The sequence below is a fragment of the Neoarius graeffei genome, chromosome 9 (assembly GCF_027579695.1).
Source record: "Neoarius graeffei isolate fNeoGra1 chromosome 9, fNeoGra1.pri, whole genome shotgun sequence".
In the NCBI taxonomy this organism is placed as follows: domain Eukaryota; kingdom Metazoa; phylum Chordata; class Actinopteri; order Siluriformes; family Ariidae; genus Neoarius; species Neoarius graeffei.
In genome coordinates this window covers 62,393,294-62,419,400 of record NC_083577.1, presented here as the reverse complement: position 1 = coordinate 62,419,400, position 26,107 = coordinate 62,393,294, and the positions used below count along the sequence as shown (strand labels likewise).

At 41.0% G+C, this 26,107-nt stretch overlaps 1 protein-coding gene across 1 annotated transcript in view; it reads right to left on the bottom strand.

The window, feature by feature from the left end:
* The window catches only part of agps (alkylglycerone phosphate synthase), a 68,281-nt gene that overhangs the window by 9,993 nt on the left and 32,181 nt on the right, over positions 1–26,107 (bottom strand). The window contains exons 6-19 of the mRNA XM_060930045.1: positions 25,563–25,634; positions 25,360–25,439; positions 24,042–24,122; positions 23,532–23,657; positions 23,221–23,329; positions 18,673–18,800; positions 16,712–16,763; positions 12,879–12,955; positions 12,671–12,783; positions 7,811–7,880; positions 7,660–7,721; positions 4,362–4,451; positions 1,388–1,487; positions 1,118–1,175 (exon numbers count right to left, since the gene is read on the bottom strand). Of these exons, the coding sequence (XP_060786028.1) occupies positions 1,118–1,175; positions 1,388–1,487; positions 4,362–4,451; positions 7,660–7,721; positions 7,811–7,880; positions 12,671–12,783; positions 12,879–12,955; positions 16,712–16,763; positions 18,673–18,800; positions 23,221–23,329; positions 23,532–23,657; positions 24,042–24,122; positions 25,360–25,439; positions 25,563–25,634 (1,218 nt within the window). The remainder of the gene's footprint in view (positions 1–1,117; positions 1,176–1,387; positions 1,488–4,361; positions 4,452–7,659; positions 7,722–7,810; positions 7,881–12,670; positions 12,784–12,878; positions 12,956–16,711; positions 16,764–18,672; positions 18,801–23,220; positions 23,330–23,531; positions 23,658–24,041; positions 24,123–25,359; positions 25,440–25,562; positions 25,635–26,107) is intronic.

Sequence of the window (26,107 nt, the reverse complement as noted above, 5' to 3'; positions counted from 1 at the left end):
GTTTCAGATGATGTACAGAATAAAGCTAATAGAACACAGGCTGAAATGCTGCCGTTATCAGCCCTGAATCACACAAGCTCCTGCGGAAATACACCATCTTCTGATAGATCACTGTTCCTGAGCCAGGCTGTGTGGATGAGAGTAAGGATGAGTGTGTCTCAGGGTGCTTTTGAGTGTGTATACATGGGATGCAGTTTACAAATATGTGCATCTCTGCATTTCATTGGTCTGACCTGTGGTAAACACCGGTTGGTAAAGTGTGTATTTCCACTATGTGCCCTCCCACCTCACTGGTCCAGACTACATCTGTTTTCTTTGCCTCTTTCTCTCTCTCTCTCTCTCACACACACACACACACCCCAACCATTTGTCATGTTGTGATTGTGGGCAGACAAAGCAGGCTGTCGGCAGCCAGATAGCACTGTGCTACTGCTATTAATCACAATTACACAGAACAGTTCACATGCACAACCCACACACACACAGGGCCCCCCCACATATCTAAATTCTCCTCTCTTCATCACCCCTTTCCCTGTTTCAGCAGTTTCGTGTCCCTCATCCTCTTCTCCTCTCCGGGTCAGACTTTCATTTCCCTGACATCACCAGAAGCTTTTTATTAGCCATATTTCTATTTGTCACCTTTCACCCGTCTCCCAAATGCCTTGGGGGGGGATGAGTTTGATATCAGGGAGGCAGGCTGAGTGTGAGTGTATGATGGGTGTGATTAATGTGTTTAGTGATGTATGGCTAACAGCAGGTAGATAGTAATATAGATAAAGTCGCAGTTCCAGTTCCATCCCAGAGCTTTATAAGACCTACTGAAGAAGCCCACTGTGTTTCCTTACAGTTTTGTTTTCAGCAAACAGCAGAAATGTTCACTGGAATCTATTTTAACATGCATCTCACCGTTGAAATATTAAAATCAGATGAACTAAAAAAAAACAAACTAATAATCTAATGCTTCACTTTTTTTTTTTTTAAAGAGCATCATATTGTCAGCTTAGCATCCTTAACCTTACGCATCTTTACTGAACTGCTTGCTTTGCTTCACAACTGAACACGTTACAAAGTTCAGAGTGGTATGAGAGATTTGATTGAGGGTGTGTGGAAATATTACCTCCGTGATGGTGACTCAGGCTTCCCCCATTGGCTAGAATCTCCTCTCGGGCTGCGTGCTGCACAAGAGAGACATAAAAGTTCACGGATCATTTCTGTTCTGGACCAGTGGAGCAAAGCTTTCTCTCCTGCCATCAAGGACTATTCAGACAACCTAGCCTGTACAGGGTACATATTACATTAAAAGTACTGTGAAGCATTGAAATATTCTGTAACATAAAAGAAAAGAAAAAAATAGCAGTGAATAATATGTCCATTGGTGTCTTATTACCTCCACTTGTTCATAGACATGTATTGGCTCACTGAGACCTCTATAGTTGAAGGCAAAGTAGAAATACACACATGCACCAGCGTCATATGTCTGTGTTACCCTGAGGGTGAGAAAGAATGGGGGGAGTGAAAGAAAGCAATGACGGGGACAAAGGAAAGGAGCAAAAAAAAAAAAAAAAAAAACAGAATGGAAAGATAAAGGAAAGAAAAACAAGAAAAAGAAACAAAAGAACAAAATGAAAAGGATGGGAAGAAAAATGAAGGAAGGCGGTCAATTAAACTGACTTCTGACGTTATTCAACACAAATAATTAAACTGATTTTTGAAATTATTCAATATGAACAATTGCATTTTGTTGGTTTGTGAAAGTCAGTGCTTTCATAAGTACGCAATAACCAATCAAATCAGTTACACTTCTGCTAAATAACACCGTCACCATAGCTACAGTCCCCTGACACCATGTTTGAGTGAAGCAGCATTGTTGTAGCATTTTTAGATTTTAAATTTTTTTAGATTGAAGTCACATGATCCATTCTGATTAATCATGCAGCTCTGTGGGTGAGAGGATTTTGAGCACATGAATGTGCACGCGTGTCTCTCTCTCTCTCTCTCTGAATGTGTGTGTGTCAGGGGTGAGGTGGGGGTGTCCTTGTCACTTTCAATTTCATCCTATTCATTTGATATTAATACCCATCAGACACATAAACGCAGCGATATCAGTCCAGCCATACAGCATTGGCCTCCCACCTTGCGGCCATCTGGACTACAGACTGCAGACACAACGTAGATCAGACTATTAAAGAATAACCTGTTAAATGTGATTATCATTGATCTGCACACACACTATGCACTGCTTATTTTATTTCCACTGTTTCTATTGTAGATTTTGCTGAATGTTCACATCCAGTCAGGTGTGTGTGTTAGAGACTATATTATGGTGCACTGTGACCAGACGGATTTTAATTTCTAACCACAAGTGACTCATCCTCCCTCTCTCTCTCTTTCCCGACACTCATGTAAATGCTGTGCTCTTTCCTGTGTAGGTGGCGCTGACTTATACACAATCATTGTGAAAAAGAATCGTATTATGAATGAGCTACACGTCTCATGTTCAAAGCACGTTATGGATGAGTGTGCGTGCGCGCGCGCGCGTCAGTCAATTGGGGCACTGACCTTTCCAGAGGTTAAATGGCCACATCAATCACGTCACACACAGCTGCACAGCAACCGACAGGAAATGAATGGCTGAGGCATAATCAAGTTTCAATCCTAATCTCTCCTTTTCCCCCCCTTCATTCTCTCAGTTTCTCTCTACTCTTTCTTTACGTCTCGCACTCCCATTCCAATCTCTCCACTTAGTTCTCTTCATTCTTTTCTCTCTTTGGCAGGGTCATTGTGAAGGTGAACAGATCTCGGTTCAAAGAGTTTCAAGCTTGCAGGCTAGCAGTCAAACAAGTGTCCGTTTAACTATACAAGCCCATCACTATCTGCTGAAAGTCTCATTAAACATTTAAGTTAAACACATTTTGGTACGACAGCAACAAATTCTTCAGTTTAAAGATATTTGTGAATCAAGTCTTAAATTTATATTGGGTCCTTCACTGATGGCACTACTTTTTCACAGGGAGGAATGTGATCATTGCAGTCATGTGGGACTGAACACTGATTAATGAGAAAACTTTCAGGAAAGTGTCGGTCACCGGAATAAGCTTTTACTTTATTGCTCCAGTATTGGAAAGCTGAATGAAACTGGAAAACTGAATCTGGTTTAGACTGCCTGTGTTTCTATCAACCTGCTTAAAGGGCTTATCACAGGTAAATTCAGGAGCAAGATCAATGCAATTCTCCTATTTTATATTAAACTTTGGTCAAACATTCTGCATTCTCTGCAATTTTTTTTACCTTGCGCAATACCAGAAAAATTCAGTTGAAAATCAAGCCATTTGAGGTGAATTGGTCCGCCTCTGAAAAAAACTTAGCATTTGGATTTCCCGGGAAACACTGATTTTCGTGACATCATCCTACGTCAGCGCTGGTTTGTTTGAGAAAACGACCTGGTGGTTTTCTGCAAATTTCTTCAACGTTATCGCGCAATTATTAAAGGAACAGTCCACCGTACTTCCATAATGAAATATGTTCTTCTCTGAATTGAGACGAGCTGATCCGTACCTCTCCGAGCTTCGCACGACCTCCCAGTCAGTCAGACGCGCTGTCACTCCTGTTAGCAATGTAGCTAGGCTCAGTATGGCCAACGGTATTTTTTGGGGCTGTAGTTAGATGCGACCAAACTCTTCCGCGTTTTTCCTGTTTACATAGGTTTATATGACCAGTGATATGAAACAAGCTCAGTTACACAAATTGAAACGTGGCGATTTTCTATGCTATGGAAAGTCCGCACTATAATGACAGGCGTACTAACACCTTCTGCGCGCTTCGGCAGCGCATTGATACGGAGCTCAGATATCAATGCGCTGCTGAAGCGCGCAGAAGGTGTTAGTACGCCTGTCATTATAGTGCGGACTTTCCATAGCGTAGAAAATCACCATGTTTCAATTTGTGTAACTGAACTTTGTTTCATGTCACTGGTCATATAAACCCATGTAAACAGGAAAAACGCGGAAGAGTTTGGTCGCATACCATTGGCCATGCTGAGCCTAGCTACATTGCTAGGCAATTGCTAGGTTGCATTTTAAATGTTTATTGGTAGGAGTTCAATAACAGTCCTTAGACTTCCATTACAACAGAGTTTCCACGACAAAGGCTAAATCATCTTGTCTGAGGCAACTGCACATATGCTACAGATGTGGTGAAGAGAGAATGTTTTAAAAAACAAACCTGTATTCCATAAAAATTCCGAACAGCTAAGTCATAGCATATTTACTGATCGGGAAAGCAAAAGTGCAGGTGAGCAGAGATTCAACAGTCCGAGAGTAAAGATCAGATCAGTGGACTGACGGAGGAAGAGTGAATTGTACCTGCATGTAGCCAGTGCTGGAAACTGCACTCCTTTCTCTTTACACTCTCTCACGATCCTCTCCTTTACATTTCTGCACAGGTCCAAAACTCTGCAACATACACATGCAGGTGCACAGTCTCACACAAGCCAGAAGATGCCCAATTAATAAGCCGACTTGCACATACAAAACTTAAAACACTGAAACACTGCAGAAGCGTTTCACGGTTATGGCGTGTAGTTGAAAGAAATAATGTGGTCACTGTGAAATAATGGTGTGTCCAGGACCATGTCTGAATTTGCAAGGATAGATATATACACCCAGTTCACGCATTTCTCCATGCCTTAGTCTTGCTTGATGGAACATTTTTTGGAAGTGTGTTTTTGTTTTTCTCGGAATGTACTCACTGTTTCTATGTCACTTGTGGCCCTTTTCCACTACCCTTTTTCAGCTCACTTCAGCTCGCTTCAGCCCGACACGGCTCGCGTTTCGACTACCAAAAAACAGCACGACTTGGCTCGCTTCAGCCCTGCTTAGCCCCTAAAACTCGCACCGTTTTGGAGTGGGGCTGAAGTGAGCCAAAGTGAGCCGAGTGAGGTTGGGGGCGTGAGCAGACACTCCCCTGTGCACTGATTGGTGAGGAGGAGTGTCCTCACATGCCCACACACGCCCCGCGAGCGCGCTGGGATCTGTAAACACCGCAAACCCGGAAGAAGAATAATTACGAATTACGAGAATTTCTGAAGCCTTATGCGCCTCGCCTCATCTATACGCTCTTGCCAGTATCTGTTGGCGTTGTCGGTGACTACAAGCCACAGCACCAAGACCAGCAACACTAACGACTCCATGTCCTCCATGTTTATTGTTTACTATTCGGGTCGTGAGACTACCGCTTAAAAGGTCACTGATGTCACTGTTTGCGCCGCTTAACGACATCACGTGACGTCCACCCACTTTCGCTAACTCCACCCAATGTGTCCACCCACTTCCAGCCAGCACGGTTCAGCGCGGTTGTAGTCGAAATGCAACTCCAACAGCCCCGCTCAGCCCGACTCAGCACGGCACGGCTCAGCCGCGTTTGTAGTGGAAAAGCGGCATTGGCTGCCATAGCGGTGCTTGCTCTCTGCACTGTAAAATGACTGATTGACGATGAATGAAATGTAAATATGTTCCCAAATACTGCAGACATAATGTGACCGCAGAACTGTGCAGGTTTTATTTTTTGGTTTAACAAAAAATAAAATAAAAAAAAAATCTCCAGCTGCAGTCACAAGAATTCCTGATTTTGTGTCTCTATAGGGGTGTTCACACGGCACATATTTGCATCGATGCTGCACCAATGTATTTTGTTGCGATATATCTTACAGCGGTGTAAATTTTGTGCAGCGTTCACACGTCACAAACCTGCTTACTAGAGAGAAGCGTGTTAGCACCGGTGCAGCCCCACTTGCGTTCACACGGCAGTTTTTGCGACCGTGCTATACGATAGTAATAATGTGGAAATGAAATATGCGCATGCGTGAAAACGTACTTCCTTTTCCCGGTTGTCATGGCATCACCAAGCGCCGGGAAAACAACGTGGATGAAGACACCAGTGTTGCCAGATACTGCTGACATTTTCCAGCCCAAAATATGTTCAAATCCGCCAAAATGCACTTAAAACCGCCCAATCTGGCAACACTGGAAGACACGCAGTTCTGTTGTGGATATTCGCCATTTTGGAAGCGCAAAATACCAGGATGCAAATTATGCAATGCCCGTATGTAATCAACTCTCCTCACGCGTAGCAAGTCTACCCCTGTAGCGTTCAGACGTCCCATTTTATATCGGTGCTGCCCTGCAAACTAGCATTTACTCCGGAGTAAATTTCTTAAACCACCTCCCGAGCAGGGTGAGATTTGCACCGGTTTAAGCAGCTTTCAGGGGCTACACCGGTATAACTTTGTACCGTGTGAACGCTCTACGGGGCAGCCCCGGTGCTACACCGGAGTAAAAGTTGCCACGTGAACACCCCTTAAGTATTGTCATAGGGTAGTAGGCTTGCTCATTAGGGGTAAATTTATTAGGGATAAAATTAGTTCTTATGTATAAAGTCATTATTTTTCTATGAAGCTGCTTTGCTGCAATGTCTATTGTTAAATATGCTAATCAAAGAAACTGACTTGACTCGTAGAATCATTAGCTATGGCAGGCTGAACAGTCACTGCTTAAGTTTTCTTGCTAGTTCAGACTTTTATTTGAAGTAATTTGCACAACCAGGGTTTTCCAGAAAATCTGAAGTAGCCAGCTTTAAAAATAAATAAATAAATAAATAAATAGGCGGTTCTGGAATTTGTGGCGGCATACCAAAGGCGTGCTAATGCTAGGGGAGCATGCCCCCCCAGAAAATTTTGAAATGTACATACCTTCTGGTGACTTCTGGTGCATTTCTCAGCTAATAAATTACTATTTCCCTGTAAAATACTTGCAAAACATGTATGAAATTTCCCTCCAGATGTCTGTGTGTTTGGCTTTCTCAGTTACCTTCTGTAGTATGCTGCCTGGTTCTGTAACATGACTACATACACTATGGCATGGTCACGTGGTCCAACATAGCCAATCAGAATTGAGTAACAAATATGGCGTCACTTCGGGTCAGGCTAGACCCCACTCGAAGACAATTTCATGGTGGAATAATTGGATTTGCAGCAAAGATGATATAAATCACTTGAAAAAGGCACGTTTTTAATCAAGTAGCCGGTGCAGACCGTCTGTGTAGGCAGACAAAACCGCCAGTCGCTGGGGCCTGTGGATCTCTCAAACAACGTGTTCCAGGATTTTGCCCTTATTCCGCAAGATAATATTCCTACTAAGCTGTTTACATGGCTAATGAAAATTAATATTCTACAAATAATCCCATTTACATCCATCCGTGCATACTCTCAAGTTGGTTTGAGTTCAATGCACATGACCAGAAACAGACAAGAGGCCGTGTGTCGCAAACTGCCGTAAAAACCACAACTGAGATGCATATAAAGAACTTTCCTAAAACACAAATATCAGCATAGCCCAGGTCTTAGTTGGAAAATGCCAAGTTCAGAATAAGGCCAATTTCGGAAAATCCAAATGGAATATGCTGTTTACACGACCCATATCATATTCTGAATAATAGTGGAATATTAGTGCGCTTGTAAACATACTGAGTATTACGAGTTTGGCATTTCCTAACGATGACAAAAGTGAGAAATAAACAAAAGGAAATGCAACAGGTCAGAAACATAAGCAACACTGGTACAAGAAGTTAGTTATGTGACAGAGAGCAGGAAAAAGCAGCTCTTACCTATCCCAAGGCACGGACGTCTCAAATGATTCGCCTATCACGTAATAATCCATCCCCAAATCCTACACAAAAGACCGACATCTGTTAACACACTCATCTCTGCACTTCTAACAGTGTACTAGCTGAAAGCAGAGAGTGAGGCACCACACACCCGCAGGTAAGCAATGACGAAGGTGAGCATGTATCCTCTCTGTCCATTATCCTCTCCTGCTGCCAGGCCCCTACAAAACACACACAGCACTGAATAAACATTTTTGCCTGGTCAAACGCATGTGAAAAATGAATACAATGAATCAAATGCTTAATGTAATTAAACATTTTTTTAAAAATAAAACAAATGGACCAAGAGATTTTGTATCACATTCTCACCTGCTCTTTTACTCACCCATAAACCAAACTTGTACACACATGCACACACTAAGCAGCCTGCAGTCCTTGCCATTTTTGGCAGGATCATTCAAAATAATCATTTAATTAAATATCTGCTACCCAAACTAATCAAAAAAACCTCATTATGGCAGAATCCATGGATCAATTTACCCATCCCCCCCTGACAACTGCACTGACACACATTGTGCTCAAGTCTCAATCAAATCCATCACTCCTTCAGTGAAAAGGCCATGATGAATGTGAAAAGACAACAGCTTGTGGCTGGTATAGATATGACAGAATGAATTAGAAAGGTCACAACAAGGGTTAAAGGTTATGACTCCAATGACCCATAGCAATCGGTGCTGGTTAAATATTTACTCTTGACTCTATGGAAACAGCAGGCCGTACCGCAACCATACAGACCCAAGCGGACACACACAAAGTGATTAAGGCTTCTCTGCACTCTCGATTACACTCTGCAGTATTAATACACAGACTAAAAAGTAGCAGGAAATAGTGAATGTGTGGCTTTTTTATCCATGCAGAAGCATGAAGTCGATTGTCTTCAGAGCATCACTATTTCTCGATTCTCTGAGTGCAGAAGACGCAGTTTTATTTCTTTCCATCTCATCAAACTACCATGCAAATTGCCAATAAATAAATAAATAAATGAATGAATGGAAAAAACCCCAACAACTTCTGATCTGTCCTGCTGCCTTGTGGATTTCTCACTCAGTTGTGCATATAGAGAAGTTTCCAACCACTAACTTTTTTTTTTGGATGATTTACAGACATTTTTGAGCATTTTGGCTCTGGTACATCATCTTGCATCACATTCAATCAGAGCATCTTATTCAGAAGTGTGAAAATTGCAGGCTGATCTGGACAACATATGCCCCTTTTCCACCAAAGCAGTTCCAGGGCTGGTTCGGGGCCAGTGCTTAGTTTGGAACCGGGTTTTCTGTTTCCACTGACAAAGAACTGACTCTGGGGCCAGAAAAACTGGTTCCAGACTAGCACCAATTCTCTGCTGGGCCAGAGGAAAGAACCGCTTACGTCAGCGGGGGGGCGGAGTTGTTAAGACCAACAACAATAAGACCGCGAAAGATCGCCATTTTTAAGCGACGAGAAGCAGCAGCTGTACAAACGCGAAGTCATCCATTATTATTATTGTTGTTGCTGCTGCTGCTTCTTCTTGCGTGTTGTTTTTGCTTCGATATTCGTGCCAAGGTTTATGCAAACATAGCGACGTAACTGACGTATACAGCGACGTAATGACGTATACAACGACGTAACTGACGTATACAGCTACGTAACTGACGTATACAACGACGTAACTGACGTATACAGCGACGTAATGACGTGGCTTCCTTTAGCACTGCGAGCTATGGAAAAGCAAACTGGTTCTCAGCTGGCTTGTAAGTTGAACGAGTTGTGAACCAGCACCAGCCCCGAACCAGCCCTGGAACTGATTTGGTGGAAAAGGGGTAACAGTGAATAACTCTTCAGGCTTACAGAAGGAACTCAGTCTGGCTGGTTCTTGTGATAATGAAGTCTGTCTTAAACTTTCAAGTTTCAAGGCCTTCACGTGTGACTAAATGATGTTTACACACATCCACTTCAGAAAAAAAAAGTGTAAATTGTTGAACACTTTCTGAAGATTATTTTTGTGATCACGTACAATACCAGTCAAAATTCTGGACACCCCAATACATTTCATATTTGCACACTATTGGCATTATCTTAACCAGCTTCATAAGGTAGTCACCTGGAATGCTTTTTAGTTAACAGCTGCCTCGTCAAAAAGTTAATTAGTGCAATTTCTTGCCTTCTTAATGTGTTTGAGATCAAACAGTAAATAATAAAAAATACAGTAAATAGCCCTACTCAAACAGCCCAGTACAGGGCTTGACATTAACGGTAGTCTGACTGTCTGGGACAACCAAATGTTTGGTCCAGGCAAGTCAAATCCGGATCTGCCTGTCGGACGGGACGAGTTGAATGTTTGTTGAAAATCACAATTTTTAAAGTAATTATTCAAGCGTTACATCAATAAAGTTGCAAAAAAAAAAACCGAGTTCAATCACCTCAGTGATTCGGCCGCGTTATTGTTTACGAAATTCCAGGGAAGCCGAGCACAGCAGGTGCGTGTGTAAAAATAATCACGTCATAATATCTAATTATAGATTATTAGACATTGAATTCATTGAAATCAGAGAAATGATCAAATACCTCAATGAAATAAATCCCTCTAGTGAATCTTAATTTCATTCAGACATACATATTTTTCTTTTGTGTGGTTCACATTAATGATCACAAATGTCGAAAAATATTTTGCAGGAATTTTACGACAGTGCCAAACTCACTTATGGTTTGTTTTCATTCACCACGTGATTCTATCACCGTTATCACGTCCAACTTGTCTGCTTTCGGTTTCATTTCATTAAATTAAGTTTATACGTCAAGTTTTACTGGATTAATTAAGATTTCACTTCATTTCCTCCAGAAGCTCTGAATTTGGATGAGTCTTATGCTTAAAACTGCAGATCAGGTAATGGGGCATTGCAACACATGCACCATAATGGGGCACTGGATAGTTTTTGTCTATTGTTACAGTTGAAGTTTGAGTTTTATTGAAAAATTATAAACCATTAAAACAATTACCATATCCATACCTACTTTTTGATAAACTTTGTTAACCACTTTCACTGAACTAGTAAATACAAAAGTCAATGTTCAGGACAAGTGAAAAATCTTGTTGCTTTTCTGATTGGACAAGTGGATTAAAAAGTTAAATGTTGAGCCCTGTAGTAATCCATAGGTCAAGAACCACTCAACTCAGTAAAGAGAAATGACAGTCCATTGTTACTTTAAGACATGAAACGTCTTAATACGAATAAAGAAAAAAAACACCGAAGTAGAAGACCGTATGTCCAAACTTGACAGGTACCGTATGCAGGGGCAAAAATAAAGCATAATGTATAGCTCAGCTTTTATTTTTAGTTAAAATAACTAAGAACATTTAGGTGGGTGTATCCTGACAAAAAGTGGTGCACGTGTGTTTAAAGGGGTACAAAATATAATATATACGGTTGCTGATGTGACAAAGTAACGTATTCTTAAGTATTCTATCAAATTTATATACTAGAAAACAACGAAATATCTTGGTAATTGTAAATATAATACTTTATACGCTAAACCGCACAAGAGTCGCCATTTTTAAAAGACCGTGACGCCAGCGCTACCCACTGCACTAGCGGAACTCTCCGAAATAGAGGAGATAAGCGTGTAATCATGGCGTCGGGCACATCAAGTGAAAGCGACAGCTCTGTCGAATCATACGAAGAGATCCCGCAAGACACACTGCAAGCAGGCTATGGCTTAGAAGGGTACCAGTTTGAACCTAGGAGAGGTACTCTCGACTCCGGTGATGAAATAAGAGAAGAAAGCTCGGATGACGGCGAGGATGAGACTGACGCTGACCATGGGCATGGCGAGCGTGGGGCAGAGCGTCTGCGTGCAGGTGACACGGCGTGGTGCTCGTGCGGAAAATGTAACGTGGAGTTGCTCACGAGTCCAGCAGAATTTATTTGCTGCAATGAGATACGCGCCACCCGTGGACTTGCTAAATCGTCGCAAGAGGCAGAAACAGGTATTTCACACGTGCTATTCCCAACCTCAATGAGCCAACACAACTGGGCACATACATGCGTCATGAGTGTTACGCAGAGAAAATGAACGTGCATTCTGATTGGATAAAATTAATATCATGGCGGGCTGTTCAAACTGCGGAAATAGTTTGCTCGAGCTACTTTCAAAACACTAACTTTCCAACCTTAGAACAAAAAACTTTTGTAAGTCTTGAATAAGGTTCGTTAATGTGTGTTTTATTGTTATATTTACTCTATATATTGCCCTCTGTTCCCCTTTAAAAGGGGTGGGGTGTGGGGGGTGAGGTTAAAATGAAGATATGATCAAGCTGTGGCTTTAAAAGTCATGTATGAACTGGCAGCTCAGAGCATTAGATTTTTGTAATTACATACAATTAGTTTTCACTCCTAAAGTCAATATTTTAGTGGTAGAAATGATCAGCTCGCTGTGGGAAAAGCCAACGTACCTTCTGGTGAGGACGTTCACTCATGTGTGACCATCTAGAACATAGTGCCATTGGGGGCCAATACAAACACTCATACATTTGGTGATTTTGGTCACAAGCTGTGCTAGAAATTTTATTGTTTCTATAATTATATGATATTCTGCGGTCATTAGATCCAGCCTATGGTCGGTGTCAAATGTCCGATACATATATAGTAGCAACAAATGAGTTGTCTTTTTTTTAATTTGTTATAGATAAAATATTCAGTCAGTAGCAAAGAGTGTATTAGGCTGAAGTAGGCTATTTATATCAAAGTTTTATCATAAATTGCAAAAATTCTATTTTGGTCACGGAAAGTGGTCTTGAAGCATGCAAATTTGGTCCCAAGTTAAAAATCTCATGAACTAGCACATTTCTGATGTCACACCCCTCACAGTGCCACTCCAGATACTTCTAAAAGCATATTAGCAATCCCGAGGTGTTCCATCGCCAAGCTTGGCCCTGCATCAGATGCCCAAAGACTTTAGAACGCTAATATCTTACCCAAATTTGGCAGCAATGTCGTAAACCTGTTTCTCATGCTGCAACACCTTCTCCCGATCTCCTTCAAACAGCAGAGTGGCCACACACAGGTGATGGGGATCAAAGCCTTTAAACTGTTGGATAAAGTGAATTTAATTGCAAGTGAGGCTCCATGATGAGGCTAAAGCAACAAGAACAATAAAAGATGCAGGATACTTGTGTCTTTTACCTTTGTGATGTAAAATTTTTTCAGCCCATCCAAAAACGACGTGAAGATGGAGGACACTTGAGGCTTAAGAGCGTGACCTGGAAGGCCATAAACACACCCACAAATCATCAACATACCATCAGCCAAGCACTATAATAATAAAATCTCATTCCAGTAGTCCAACACCTCTCACATCAGCTTTTGACTCATTAAAAGCAAGAGATAAATGAAGGTCGTATTTTCGCCACCCATTTGCGGCCCACTTTCATCCACGCAAGCTTAGCGGGCCAGATTGATCTGCGGTTTGAACAATAGCAGCGTAACGAATGGGGGAGAGTGAGCAAGAGTACAGCAGCAGAGACGCCGAGGCCTGAGGGCCATATATCAGCCTCTGACTGAGAGGAAATGCTTTCCACACTGCAATGTAAGTCTCCCTTACATACACTGATTTATTTCGGAATGGACGCACAAAGCACCGCGGACAAACAAAAGTGAGCGGCCACAGCTGAGGGGAAGGCTATCAATCTCTCATACTCCCACACAGAGGAGGGGGGAAAACATCAGGGGACAGTCTACAGAGAGTTCACTTGTCACTTCACTTCTGTACATTCCACTTTCCCTCCTTTTCTTTCATCAATCCATCCACACCCACCTACCTTGAGGGGCAGCTCTCAAACACTTGCTCTCCTTTGACCCTTTTAAGTCTCTCTTTTTGAAATACGACTTACTCAATTACTCATCAGCCAGGATATAAAAGAATAACTACAAGTTTTCTAAGTGGAGTTTGTCAAAATAGTGAAAAATGTTTGAGAGCAAGAAACCTGACATTCAAATGCCTAGGAAAAGTGTTGATATGGATCTCTAATTAGAGTGCTCCGTGTAAACATGCGTGCAATTATAAAAGGCAAAACAGCCTTTACAAACTCTTCATACAAACATTTATCGCCTGAGAACCACTGACCAAAAACCACAATTTTAATGATAAAAATTTCCAATCATACCAGTGAAGGGTATAGCTTAGTAAAAACTCAAAACATTTAATTACAATTTAAGAACAAGGTGACAACGTTTGAATAAAGTCGACTAAAAGGTTGCCTTCATAATAATGTGGATTTAATTCAACTATCACGGAAAGACAAAAAAAATGAGAGAAAGAAACAAAGGAACGTAAGGACATGTGTAATTTCAGTAACTATGATTGAGAACGAATCCCACCCCCTACAGGACTTACTCACTGGACTGCAGAGCTCCTTCAGCGGGAGGTTGCTCCACCCTAAGTGTGTGAAGGAGCGTTACCGCAGATCATTCCTTCCTGCAGCTGTTAGGCTGTACAACCAGCACGGCTCACAGCAGACTCACATCTGTATGTCTGGCAAGAGTTGTTGCATTTTTTTTCCCGTTTTATCTTTTGCAATTACGACCACCTGAGGTGCAATAAGTGTGTTTCATCTACTTCTTTTTTATATATATATATATATATATATATATATATATAAAACTTGTGTGGCTTGATATGTCCTCTTCTGCTGCTATCCACAGGAAATTTCCCCATTGTAGGATAATAAAGGTCTTCTTATCTTAAAGCATACTAGCCTCCATTTCTGTGGTCTCATAATTAGGAAAAGAGAAGCTTTTATTAATGAGGGTTTGAATATCTCTCTCTGCTGCTAATCTCTCTCTCTCACTCTCTCTTTGGCGGAGAAGGAGAAGTGCACCGTTGGTGAAAATGTGAGACTGCAGGGAGAGTTAATGAGGTCCCTAGAGACTGAGGAACTTTTTTTTTTTTCTCCTCTGATATCTCCTAACCCTTTAGATTCCTTCATATATCCACATACAATACTCTAAGACGTCAATATGCTGGAAGCTTAATTGTTGCCAAGGCCATTTTTCATTGTTCCTGGATCGTGTGCCGGCTTGTTCGGCTGCTCAGCTGGCAAGATAATGATCGATTTAACTTTAGACGAGACAGCGAATTGAGGCGGCCTCTGTAGATGAATTATACCATGCAAAATTAAACTGCTTGATGCACGAGAAAACACAGAATGCATCAGCTACAGGCAATTAAACAAAGCATCTTGCACATACAACACTAGTTTGTTTTCATAGACAGAGCGGAGGTGAAATAAGGGCCCGAAATACAGATCCAGCTAAGTATACTGAGCATGTGAATCATTAAGACAAACCAGTAAACATGTGAGGGTGTTTACTGATTATATCTGTGCCTCACCATCAGATTTAAAGACCTAAAGGACACGACAACAGTCTTTACTATCCTATAGTTTATCTAAACAACATAATCCTTTTATTTCATGCAAATTTAATTCACTGAATAATTCTCAAAGACTGACATTTAGCCATATTGTGTCTTTGTATATCATCATGCCGTAATTTCTGTGACTGATAATCAGATAGCCTGCTGTATATTCAGTCCTGTAGGGATAATATTCCTCCGTCAGTCTTCCAATTACCCCGGAACCATAGTAACCGCTCTACACACATTTGCATGCGCACTTCTATTTCGCCTTGTTTCTTGACTAATGATACAACAAACAAAACTGCAGATACAGTATGTTGCAACAGATTTTAAAACCAAAACCAGCTTTTGCTTCCCTGATGAGAAAACTGATTTGTTTTTATTTCATTTCTTTTGATTTTAGTCAAGATGCCAAGCCCAAACTAAAGCCTCATTAATAATGGGTCCCGTTGCAGCATCCAAAACATCAATAACAGCTTCGTCAAGCTTCGAATGAAAAGGCTAATACAGAAAGGCTGCTGGATGCAGCACTGACCTCCAGTGACATCCATTCCCGATATTTCTCGTGATTTTTAAACTCAGCAAAGTTCAATGCTCCAGCACTTTCCATAATAAAGATTTAAAAAGCAAAATTCATGAATTTAACTGGGGTGTGACACAAAACACACTCAAAAAAATCAGTACTACAAAAATAAGCTATTATACAGTGCAAATTTGAATTTCAACACATGCTATTATTTATTTAATTTCAAACCATTCCCTAATGTGCACTTTAATACCGATACAGTACCAGTCAAAAGTTTGGACACACCTTCTAATTCAATGTTTTTTGTTTTGTTTTTTTTATAATTTGTTAATTTAAAAAAAAGGTCACTTCATGTCTTAAAATAATGGATGATGGATGCTGTTTCTCTTTACTTGGTTGAGCGGTTCTTAATATAATATGGATTACTACAGTTGTGGAATAGGGCTATTTACTGTATTATTGTCATTATTTATCATTTGATTTCAAAACACATTAAGGAAGCAAGAAATCGCACTAATTAACTTTTGACGAGGCACCTGTTAATTGAAAAGCATTCCAGGTGACTACCTCATGAAGCTGGTTAAGATAATGCCAATAGAGTGTAAAGTGCCAAGGTAAATGGTGGCTACTTTGAAGAATCTAAAACATGAAACATATTTTGTTTAACACTTTTGTTTACCACATAATTCCAGATGGGTTTTTTTTCCCATAGTTTTGATGTCTTCAGTATTGCTCAACGTAGAAGATAGTCAAAATACAGAAAAACCTATAAATGAGTAGGGGTGTACAAACTTCTGACTGGTACTGTATATGACAATGTGATAATGATATAATATGCCACAATAAACTTTCCTGAGATATGCTGTGTATTGTCAATATTTTTTACAACTGGAATCAGACTGATATAAAAATTTTATTATAAAATTATAATTTTTTACACATTTTTTAATTACTTTTTTTTTTAATTTCTGCTCTATTTCAGTGATAAATAATTTTGTAAAATATCACTGAAGTTTGAAATGTAGAACATTAATATTTCATTATTCATTTCTGATTGGGGAAAAAAAAACATACCAAACTGGAACTGCTCATTGTCCATCAGTCGAATAGAAGCTGGAGCACATCTCTAAAACACAGAGAAACTGAACATCAGTGCCTTAGGATTTGTGCCCATTTTCACCTACTAGTTTTAAATATTGTACTATAAAGTCATTCGAACACTTGAGACTCTTAAACCACTTTGTCTTAGTTTGCAATTAAAGAAAACCACTCAGAGTGTATCTGTAGGAAATTCGTAGAAAGAGGCTCACAATTCTTTTGTCATTAAATCTGTCCTTTTAAATGTTTAAATCAATAAAGGCTGAAAACATGGCAGCGCATCGCCCAAATGGTGCACTAAGAGCCGGCCTATTTCACTGTTATACTGAAAAGCTGCTTCAGGCTACTGAGAGTCCTGGGGGAAAAGTTTGGGAAAGGATCTGTAACTCACACATCCTAAACAGCATGATCGATATCTTCATCGTCTGCTGTGCTCAGAGCTAATTTATGCTCTCATAATGAGCAGAGCTGCACAGAGCTAGAACATATAGTCATCAATAACAGTGCCATCACTGGCAAACTCTCAAAGCCAGCAAAGCTTTCTCTGCTGGCCTAACAATTCACAGAGTAAAGAAAATACATTTTTTGTCTTGATTCATTCTTTTATTTGTAATTTTGAGTGAATCCCTCAGTAGTTCAGACAAACTATAATATGTTCAGATTGTCCTTCAGTCAGAGGATACTTGTATAAATTGGGTATAAATCATACCAATGCGTCAAGGGCCTTCTAGCTAGTCTTGATTTTTATCTACAGTAAACCACCACGTTAGCATTTGCCCACTGAGACAAAATTATTTCTAAAACAAGAGTGCTCCGAGAGCACAATATCTCCCACTACAATAGATTGCAAACGAAATTGCAATATGCGTATTACTGTCCTATAACAAAGACTTTTGCCAAGTTTCATGAAATTCCTCCAAAAATCGTGAGAGGAGTTGATTTCAGAAGGTGAGAACCCTTTCCGGGACGGACAGACGGACTTCGCCACGACATAATCCTCCTTCGGGCCTTTTGGCCAGTGGAGGATTTAACAAAAACCCTCGCAATTAAACATTTACTCAGCCAGTGAATATCAGCCTTTAATCAAGTTGTTATAGACCACAGCAAAAACAGACAGGAGCCTAATCATTTCTATTTATAATCTGATCAGAAATCTCAAACTGCCTGTGATGATCCTGCACCTCAGTTTGAGTGGAATCTTGAATTTCAATTTTCTGCTTTGTTACTTTTAGGAGTAACCAGATTTTAAAATGCTATAACTTTGTGATTGAGATACATGCATAAAAAAAAAAAAAAAAAAGAGACATATTTCAGTTTAGGAAAGCCTCTAGTTTCCAGGACTACGGGGCACGTCATTGCAAAATGAGTCCAGTTGATCAAAAAACTAAAAGTTGTTTTATCGGATATTCTAAACTGACAGTTAATTATATTTGTAATAAGGAGTCATTTGTTAAATTTGGTCCAAAATCCAGAGAAATTAGCAAAAATTTTAAGGTACCATCACCTTAACAGAAAATCAAGTTTGCAGAAACTTGATGAATAAATTTAAATTGACGCACAGCAACCAGATAGTTGTCGTATTTTTTTATAGATCCTTTTACAATATACTATTTTGATGACTGATATATATTAAGGAACGTATTTAAGGCAAAATAAGGAAAACAAATGCGTGGGTTATTTTTGGACACACTCTCATTTCAAATTACTATCACAGAATAACTTTTGCTACACTGGAATCAGGCTTTTTTTGTTTGTTTGTTTTTGATAGTACACCCTATATAGTAGAAAATGTCAAAATTTGACCAAGTGATGGGTTTTCCCATCGGATAAACTGGATCCAGTATTTCTTGAGTTTTCTTTTCATTTTTATTAAGGTCACTGTATATGATCACATAACAGATGGCTGTTGAATTAGTTATTAGACTATTAGATGTTACCTGTTTAGCCACCTCCCGCAGACAAGCCACGCCCTGCTGGAAGTTTGGGAAGACAATAGAGCCATATTTCTGATATTCGGGGATTGGACGGATCTTCATCGTCACCTCTGTGACCACACCCAGTGTACCTGAATGACACCACACCACACAGACACATAACTGCAAGTTCAACATCAAGACAGGAAGTATTGTCACCCTAGCAAAAAAAGTTTTCAGAAATCAACTACAGCACCACAGAAAAACTAGAATCATACACTGATATGCATGTTTGCACTATGTATCCACTTTTGAGGGGAAAAAAAACAAAAACGGGAGTACGTGTGGGGCCTGTGTGTTCACTTCACTTCACTGATCTGGTTTCATCCAACACCGGGGGGCTGTGTGAGATTTACCAGCTCTAGTTTGGTTGAAATAAAGCAGGTATGTATCAAAGGAAGTGTCAAGCCAACACCGGAGACACTGTTTGCCTTAAAGCCCAGATCCCAGCATGCTCCACGACCCCCGAGAGCTCAACTACCACTGCTGCTTTGAGGCTCATGTTGCCAGTTCATTTAGCTAAGGAAGACCAGCATGCTCTGCCCATAGGTGGTATGACTGCAGAAAGTAGCAGTGATAAATACCAGGAGGGGTGATTTACTCAATACCATAACTTATTTTGGAAATGTTGTAGCTAAAATATACTAAACGACAGAGAGGAGGGGAGGAGAGAGAGGAAAAAAACAAACAAACCCACACATTTCAATGCTAGAAGCTCCTCTGCTTTGGCATGCAGCACATTGGTGTGTGTGTGTAAAAATGAAAGTTGCACTTCAGTACGCTGTGTGAAACATCTGTGCAAAACTGTGGTTAAGGAAAAAAGGGACAGGTCTCCAAGCCATCTTTTCTCTACCTGTGGAAGCAAGCATATCCTAAAAACAACCAACAAATGGGTTCAAGCACACAGTAAAGATGCCAGTAAGGCTGTTTACTACCACATACATACAGTACACATGGCTGTAATAGCCTCCTCTATAAACACTCAGTCACTGGGTGGACATTTACTGCACTTTCATCTTAACCAGTTGACAGTAAATACTCATAAGCGCCATCATAAAACCCCGCTATAATTCTGTCATTACTGTGTTGCTTCTGTGAGAGGAAAGTGAAACAGACTCATTTGTTAGCATCTAAACGCGCCTGTCATTTTAAATGCAATTTAAAAATCCAGATGTCTTCTTAATGGGGGTATAAATGTTTACGAAAAAAACAATTTCAGCAAAGCAAGTAAAAGAGCCAACATACGCCAGCTGTAAATGCTTCTTTCGGTAGATATTTACCAAAACAATGTTACAGCTTATTGAGCCCTTCTTTAGAACACAATTACAACACTCCTAACAATGGTTTTATATTACCATTCATTTACATTAAAAAGAAAAATTTCCAAAAAGCAAAAAAGTGTAGATATAAATGAGTATTAAACATGTAACAAAGACATTTATTTATAAAGGTAGCAGTAAGGTGCTGATTATAAACAACTTCTATTTGACTACTTTTTGAACGATTCACATGTCTGGTATGGACATGCAGCTGTACTGGATCATGGCATGCTGCCCTCTAGTGGTCCAAGACAACAAGGGGTCTGTAAATTCTGCCAGTACCATGCCATACACATTTTGTCCATTTAAAAGTGCATTAGGTAATCTTAGCCCCCCGAGATTAGGTCTCTAACAGGTTCAACATCTGAATGATTCCTGCCCATGTTCACAAAACTCCGCCTCCAGGATCTACAGCGACCAGCAGAGCACCCATCCATCCGTTAACTGTAGCTGCTTATCCTGTCCTACAGGGTCGCAGGCAAGCTGGAGCCTATCCCAGCTTACTATAGGCGAGAGGCGGGGTACACCCTGGACAAGTCGCCAGGTCATCGCAGGGCTGAGACACAGAGACAAACAACCATTCACACCTACGGTCAATTTAGAGCCACCAATTAGCCTAACCTGCATGTCTTTGGACTGTGGGAGAAACTGGAGCACCTGGAGGAAACCCACACAGACATGGGGAGAACATGCAAACTCCGCACAGAAATGCCCTCGCTGGCCGCTGGACTCAAACCCAGGACCTTCTTGCTGTGAGGCGACAGTGCTTTACTGTGCCATACCGCCGTAAACCCCCCCGGCAGAGCAGAGCATCTTTAAAATGACTGACAGGAGGTGCATCCAAAAACACAAACAAACAAGCATTCCAGACCATGTGCCAGTTTTCCAAAAGGGTCATCTTAGTGACTTCATGCACTTTTGTTCAGGTCATGGATGAATGCATGCATTTAAAAAATATTAATAATTGTTCAACATACCTTCCAGGCACAAGTAGGAGAGTGAAAAAAAACCCAACATAAAACTATTGCACCTCTGACACAATCAACCCGGTCTAAGCAGAATTTAATCAGGACCATCTGAGTGAGTTGAAAGGCACCAAAAGTAAAGCAGGGCTGGACAAATCATAAATTTAATTAGCTAGCCTACTGTGTAAGTAAAAGCTCCAATATGCTGCCCAGTGTTATGTTTTGGTTGCCTGGAAACTGACAAGACTAAAATGTGGTAGCTAATATAATGTAATAACAGTGGAACAGGGAAAGGGCCATGTTGTTATGCAGAACACAGAGTTTGGGCTGCTGGCGGATTTTAAGCAGAAGGTGAATGGCAATGTCAGGTAGAACAGAGAGCTACAGTATGCAGAGGCCACGAGACCACCCACAGTGACGGAGCCGTATACAAAAACACCCACACGCTCACACTTCGGACTTTCCAAAACACTTTCCAAAAGTGTGTTTGGAAAATGCTGTTACTGAATGGAATTTTCACATGTTGGGTATACAGTGCATTTAATCACAATTTATAGTGGAACTGTGTACTGTAATTTGTAGCATGGCCCTGTATCCTACACTCATGAAAGTGCATATTGCATGGCAGCTGGGAGTCAGTACACCTAACTGCTGAAATACCAAAGAATACTGAAATGCTGGGATTAGCTCAGTGACATCCGCAGTGCGGACATTTACTTGGGTCAAAAGGTCAGATTTACAAATTTACAGCACTCATTTATAGCTTTACAGCCATTATAAGGAGTACAAACGCAAACACCAACTCAGCATCCCATCTCCCTGCAGACTGCTAGGGGCATGCACACTTTTCTCTGTGCGCATGCATGCGTGTGTGTTCGAGTGTGTACACCATACACTAGCAGATGTTCACAGTTGTAATGCCAACAGTCGCTGTATTTGTTAATAAGCACTGCCGTATGGTTGTGTGATCAGCAGGCATGTACAAGGACACAGACGTGGGATTGTGGCTGACTCTGCCTCAGAAGAAATCTTCTTGGGCTATACACTTTGAACCTGGCTATAGGACACCGTGGTTTTGTAGGGGAGTAACCGGTCACACTGAATATCAAAATTCTGCACTATACAAAAGCACACCAAAAAAAAAAAACCTGTGGGGTACTCATCACTGAACCTCACCTGAACAGGTCTGCGATCACACATTTGTGTACTGATAGGAAGGAACAAAGGAGCTCATTGTACAACCTAATTATTTATATGGGCTAGCTACCTAGACTAGATGTATTATTAATGATAACAATAATAATAATTCATTAACATGGAGTTCTACTGGGGGCGTCGTGGCTCAGGTGGATAAGGCGCCACACCATAAATCCGGGGACCCGGGTTCGATTCCGACCCGAGGTCATTTCCCGATCCCTCCCCGTCTCTCTCTCTCCTGCTCATTTCCTGTCTCTACACTGTCCTATCCAATAAAGGTGAAAAAAGCCCAAAAAATCTCTTAAAAAACATTGAGTTCTACTACAGTGAGAAGTCTGCCTCAGCTTTGGAGCAAGTGTGTGCTTCTGCAAGACTAATTTTCCAACAAGACTCTTGGGTATTTTCACTTGCCCCCCCCAGAGTTGAGACCTCACTGGTCAGGTGATTATAAAAGCAGCATTTGATGTGACTTACTGCTTTTCTGAAAAGTTGAACTTTCCTGAAACGTTTGAAGACATTCCACTGTGAGGAGCACTTTTTCAAAACCAGACACATCCTGACTACATGCTAGCTGTTGAGGAAAGCTGACCGGGAAGAACACAGCCTTCAAGTAAAATGTTCGCCTGAAACTTTTCGCAACTAATTAGTGCGTGCAGTGAAACAGCGTTCCAGCTCACCGTGCCTGCCATTTAGAAAAGTCCAGAAAGAAGGGTCCAGTGTTTCATGCTTTATCGTTCGCACAATCCAGGATTTAATAGTACACAACCTCAAACTTAATTTTCCAGTGTTGATGATTGCTAGTCCACTACGGATGTACCATCACAAGTGGATATGGAGGTTTGATTTCATCACGCTGTTGTGAACAATTGTGCAGTATTGAGTGAACGCTCATCAATCTTGGTAACCAAAAGGTAATATATTTATTTTGACTCCTGTACTATTCAGATAAAAGTAAGTTTCTTTCGAAACTAGTTAATTGTGCCCACAAAAATACATTTTCATACACACTCTCTCTTACACAGCATCACTACCTTCAGAACCCAGGATGAAATGGTGGATGTCCGGTCCAGTGGACAGTCGGGGACCCTGGCAGCTCTTCTCAATCACACCTCTAGGGGTCACCATCTTTATATGTACCACCTAGCAATTAACAATAAAGCGATCAGTAATGAAGCAAAATCACTGAAAACATGAGATGGGAAAAATGAAAGTGTTACCTGCTTCAGTCCAGAACAATAAGTCTAAGATGCTCAATATTTGTCAAAAAGTAGTGCGTGTATGTACGTGTCGTGTCTGATTTATGTGAAATTTATGGGTGCTAAAGAAGATAAAGACTGTGTACCAGGTCTTCGATGTTGCCATAGATGTTTTTCTTCATGCCTGATGCACGTGTAGCCACCCAGCCTCCAAGAGAGCTAAATTCCATCGAGTCAGGCTCGTGTCCAGTGCAAAAGCCGCTCTCATTCAGCTGTGGAAAACAAACACCCACATACACAGGTGACGTGAATACACACAACGCGAGTTTTATTACCAAACCCCCCAGAAACGCACTCCTTAACAGCATGCCATCTGTGCACTCAAAATGCTGCAAAAACACCCACATGTGAATGTGTGATAGGCTTGTTAACATGCATCACACACACACTTCTATATTATACTAGAGGCCATTTTTCTGCATTAGTTTGATGGTGCCATCTGCTCGGTGTGTGTGTGGGTAATAGTATGAAAAAAAAAAAATCCACCAACTCTGTGCCAGTCTCTGCCACTCAATCCACATGTTGAAACTAAATGTGCAGAGTGATAGCTGCACACTCAGATGCTCAGGGAAAACAAAGTCACACTAGCCACTAACCTGCCTTTCCAGATCCTGGCCAATGATGCCAGCCTCTACATGGGCCGTTAGGTTTTTGTCATCAATCCACAATATTCGGTTCTGGAAAAAAAAAAAAAAAAACAAGAAGGAAAAAAATAAAAGCAAGCTAATGTCATAAAATTGTTAAACCCTTTTACCAAGAAATTAAAAGCAGACTTGTAATACAGACATGTGATAGAGAGAAAAAGCAGAGAGAAAGGGAGAAGAGTAAGGGAAGGCAGGAGACAGAGGGGAAGAGAGACGAAGAGGGTCAAAAAAGAGCCAGAGTAAGATTTTGATTAAAATGTGCTCGTGTTGACAGTGTATATCAGTGTCTGTCTGCACTACTCCATAAAGTTGTCCATCTGTCTGAATTACAGTCCTTAAATTCAGTCCAGTTGTTTGGGCTTAGTGTGCTTAAGAAGACAGTGTGTGTGTGTGTGTGTGTGTGTGTGTGTGTGTGTGTGTGTGTGTGTGAGAGAGAGAGAGTGTGAGAGATGGGGTAAACGTACAGGACAAAAACTAAAGCCAAGATGTAAACCTTCAGGGAGGGGGAAAAAAAAAAAAAGCTTGTTTTTTGATAAGAAAAATGAAAGCACACGGGTCAGGTGGCAGTATTTTCCACAGAAGCTGAAGGACAGACCGACCATATGACCTGGGCTACGAGCCAAACCTGGAGTGATTAGGAAAAAAATCTGACATTCCATGTAATATTTCCTATCATGCCTGTGCTAAGGAAAGTCTTTCAGAAATGAGCATTACAGGAAGTATTATAGTAAAAGGACTGTTTGCCTGAGCTTTTGGAATTGTTTGATCTGAACGTTAGCTACTTTAAAAATAATGAATAGAAGCCATTGTTGTTTTATAAAATAGAGGTCTATTGACATTCTAATCATGCTACGATGGCACCCGTCACAGGGTTAAAAAGTTAACTCTGTTTTATGGCCCAATCCCACAATTCCCTGCCAGGGTCAAATGTTGCTCACGATATGGAATGCTCTCAGCATGAGCTCCACTCTCAGCAATCAATCATCTGGTTGAGCTCATAAACCAGCCACTCCTGGCATCCGTTGCCTTTCATGTCCCACCCTCCCGACCTCATGACCTCTGACATAGGTCAGCAGCTCAGAGAAAAAGAGAGCGCGCAAGAGAGAGCTGAGTGCAGGCCCCAAACGCTACATAAATTAGCGTTAGCATACAGTCCTCACAGACAACATGCAAGCCTTTATCAGGCTTATACAAAGCTTCATGTGAGCTTTCAAACCAAATTCAGTTGGCATCATGTACATATAAATGGTCACTCTGTGTGTGTGCCCACCATCTGAGAGGTGTCTAGAGAGACAATGGATCGAACTTCCTCTGGGGGGCACTCTAGAGCGCTGGACACACTCGTACCACCTGACGGAGAGAGAAAGACAGAGACTTGGTGCACTTTATTTAGTAAAATTCATAAAAAGGAACAGGTCAGCAGTTTCACAAGGTAAAGCAGATTTTAACTCGTGTTCTGGGTTGAGTGCTCACCTCCATATGGTATCAAACACACATTGTGCTTGCAGGCCAGCTCCACAATCTTCACTACATCATCGTGACAGCCTGTACAGGGCATAACACACACATGATAGCCTATTATAGAGGCACAACCATGTCCAAACTTTATCAGAAAAAAAAAAAAAAAGACACGAGACATTTCTTTTGATTGTGTGAGAAGTTGGAGACAAAGTAGGAGGACAAAGAAAAAGGAGGAGTTCTGTCTCTCCTCCTTCTCTGAGGGCGGGATCAATGCTTTCCATCTGTAGCCAATAAGAGTCTTTGGCCATGTGCACCCTGAATACATGTGAAGGAAGGGAACATCCCACACTGGACCAGCAGCATGAACCCGCCTCTTTTTCCGTCCGCATTAGTGCTGCTTATTCACTAGCCTGCAATGCCGAAACTTTAAGACGTACCCCATCCATATAAAGGGGAAAGGAATGAACTTTAGGAGTGCTGGACATCCAAAACTCTTAAAAAGGTACAGCCAATTATGGAACACAATCGCAGACACAGCACAGTCAACTCTGCTGTTC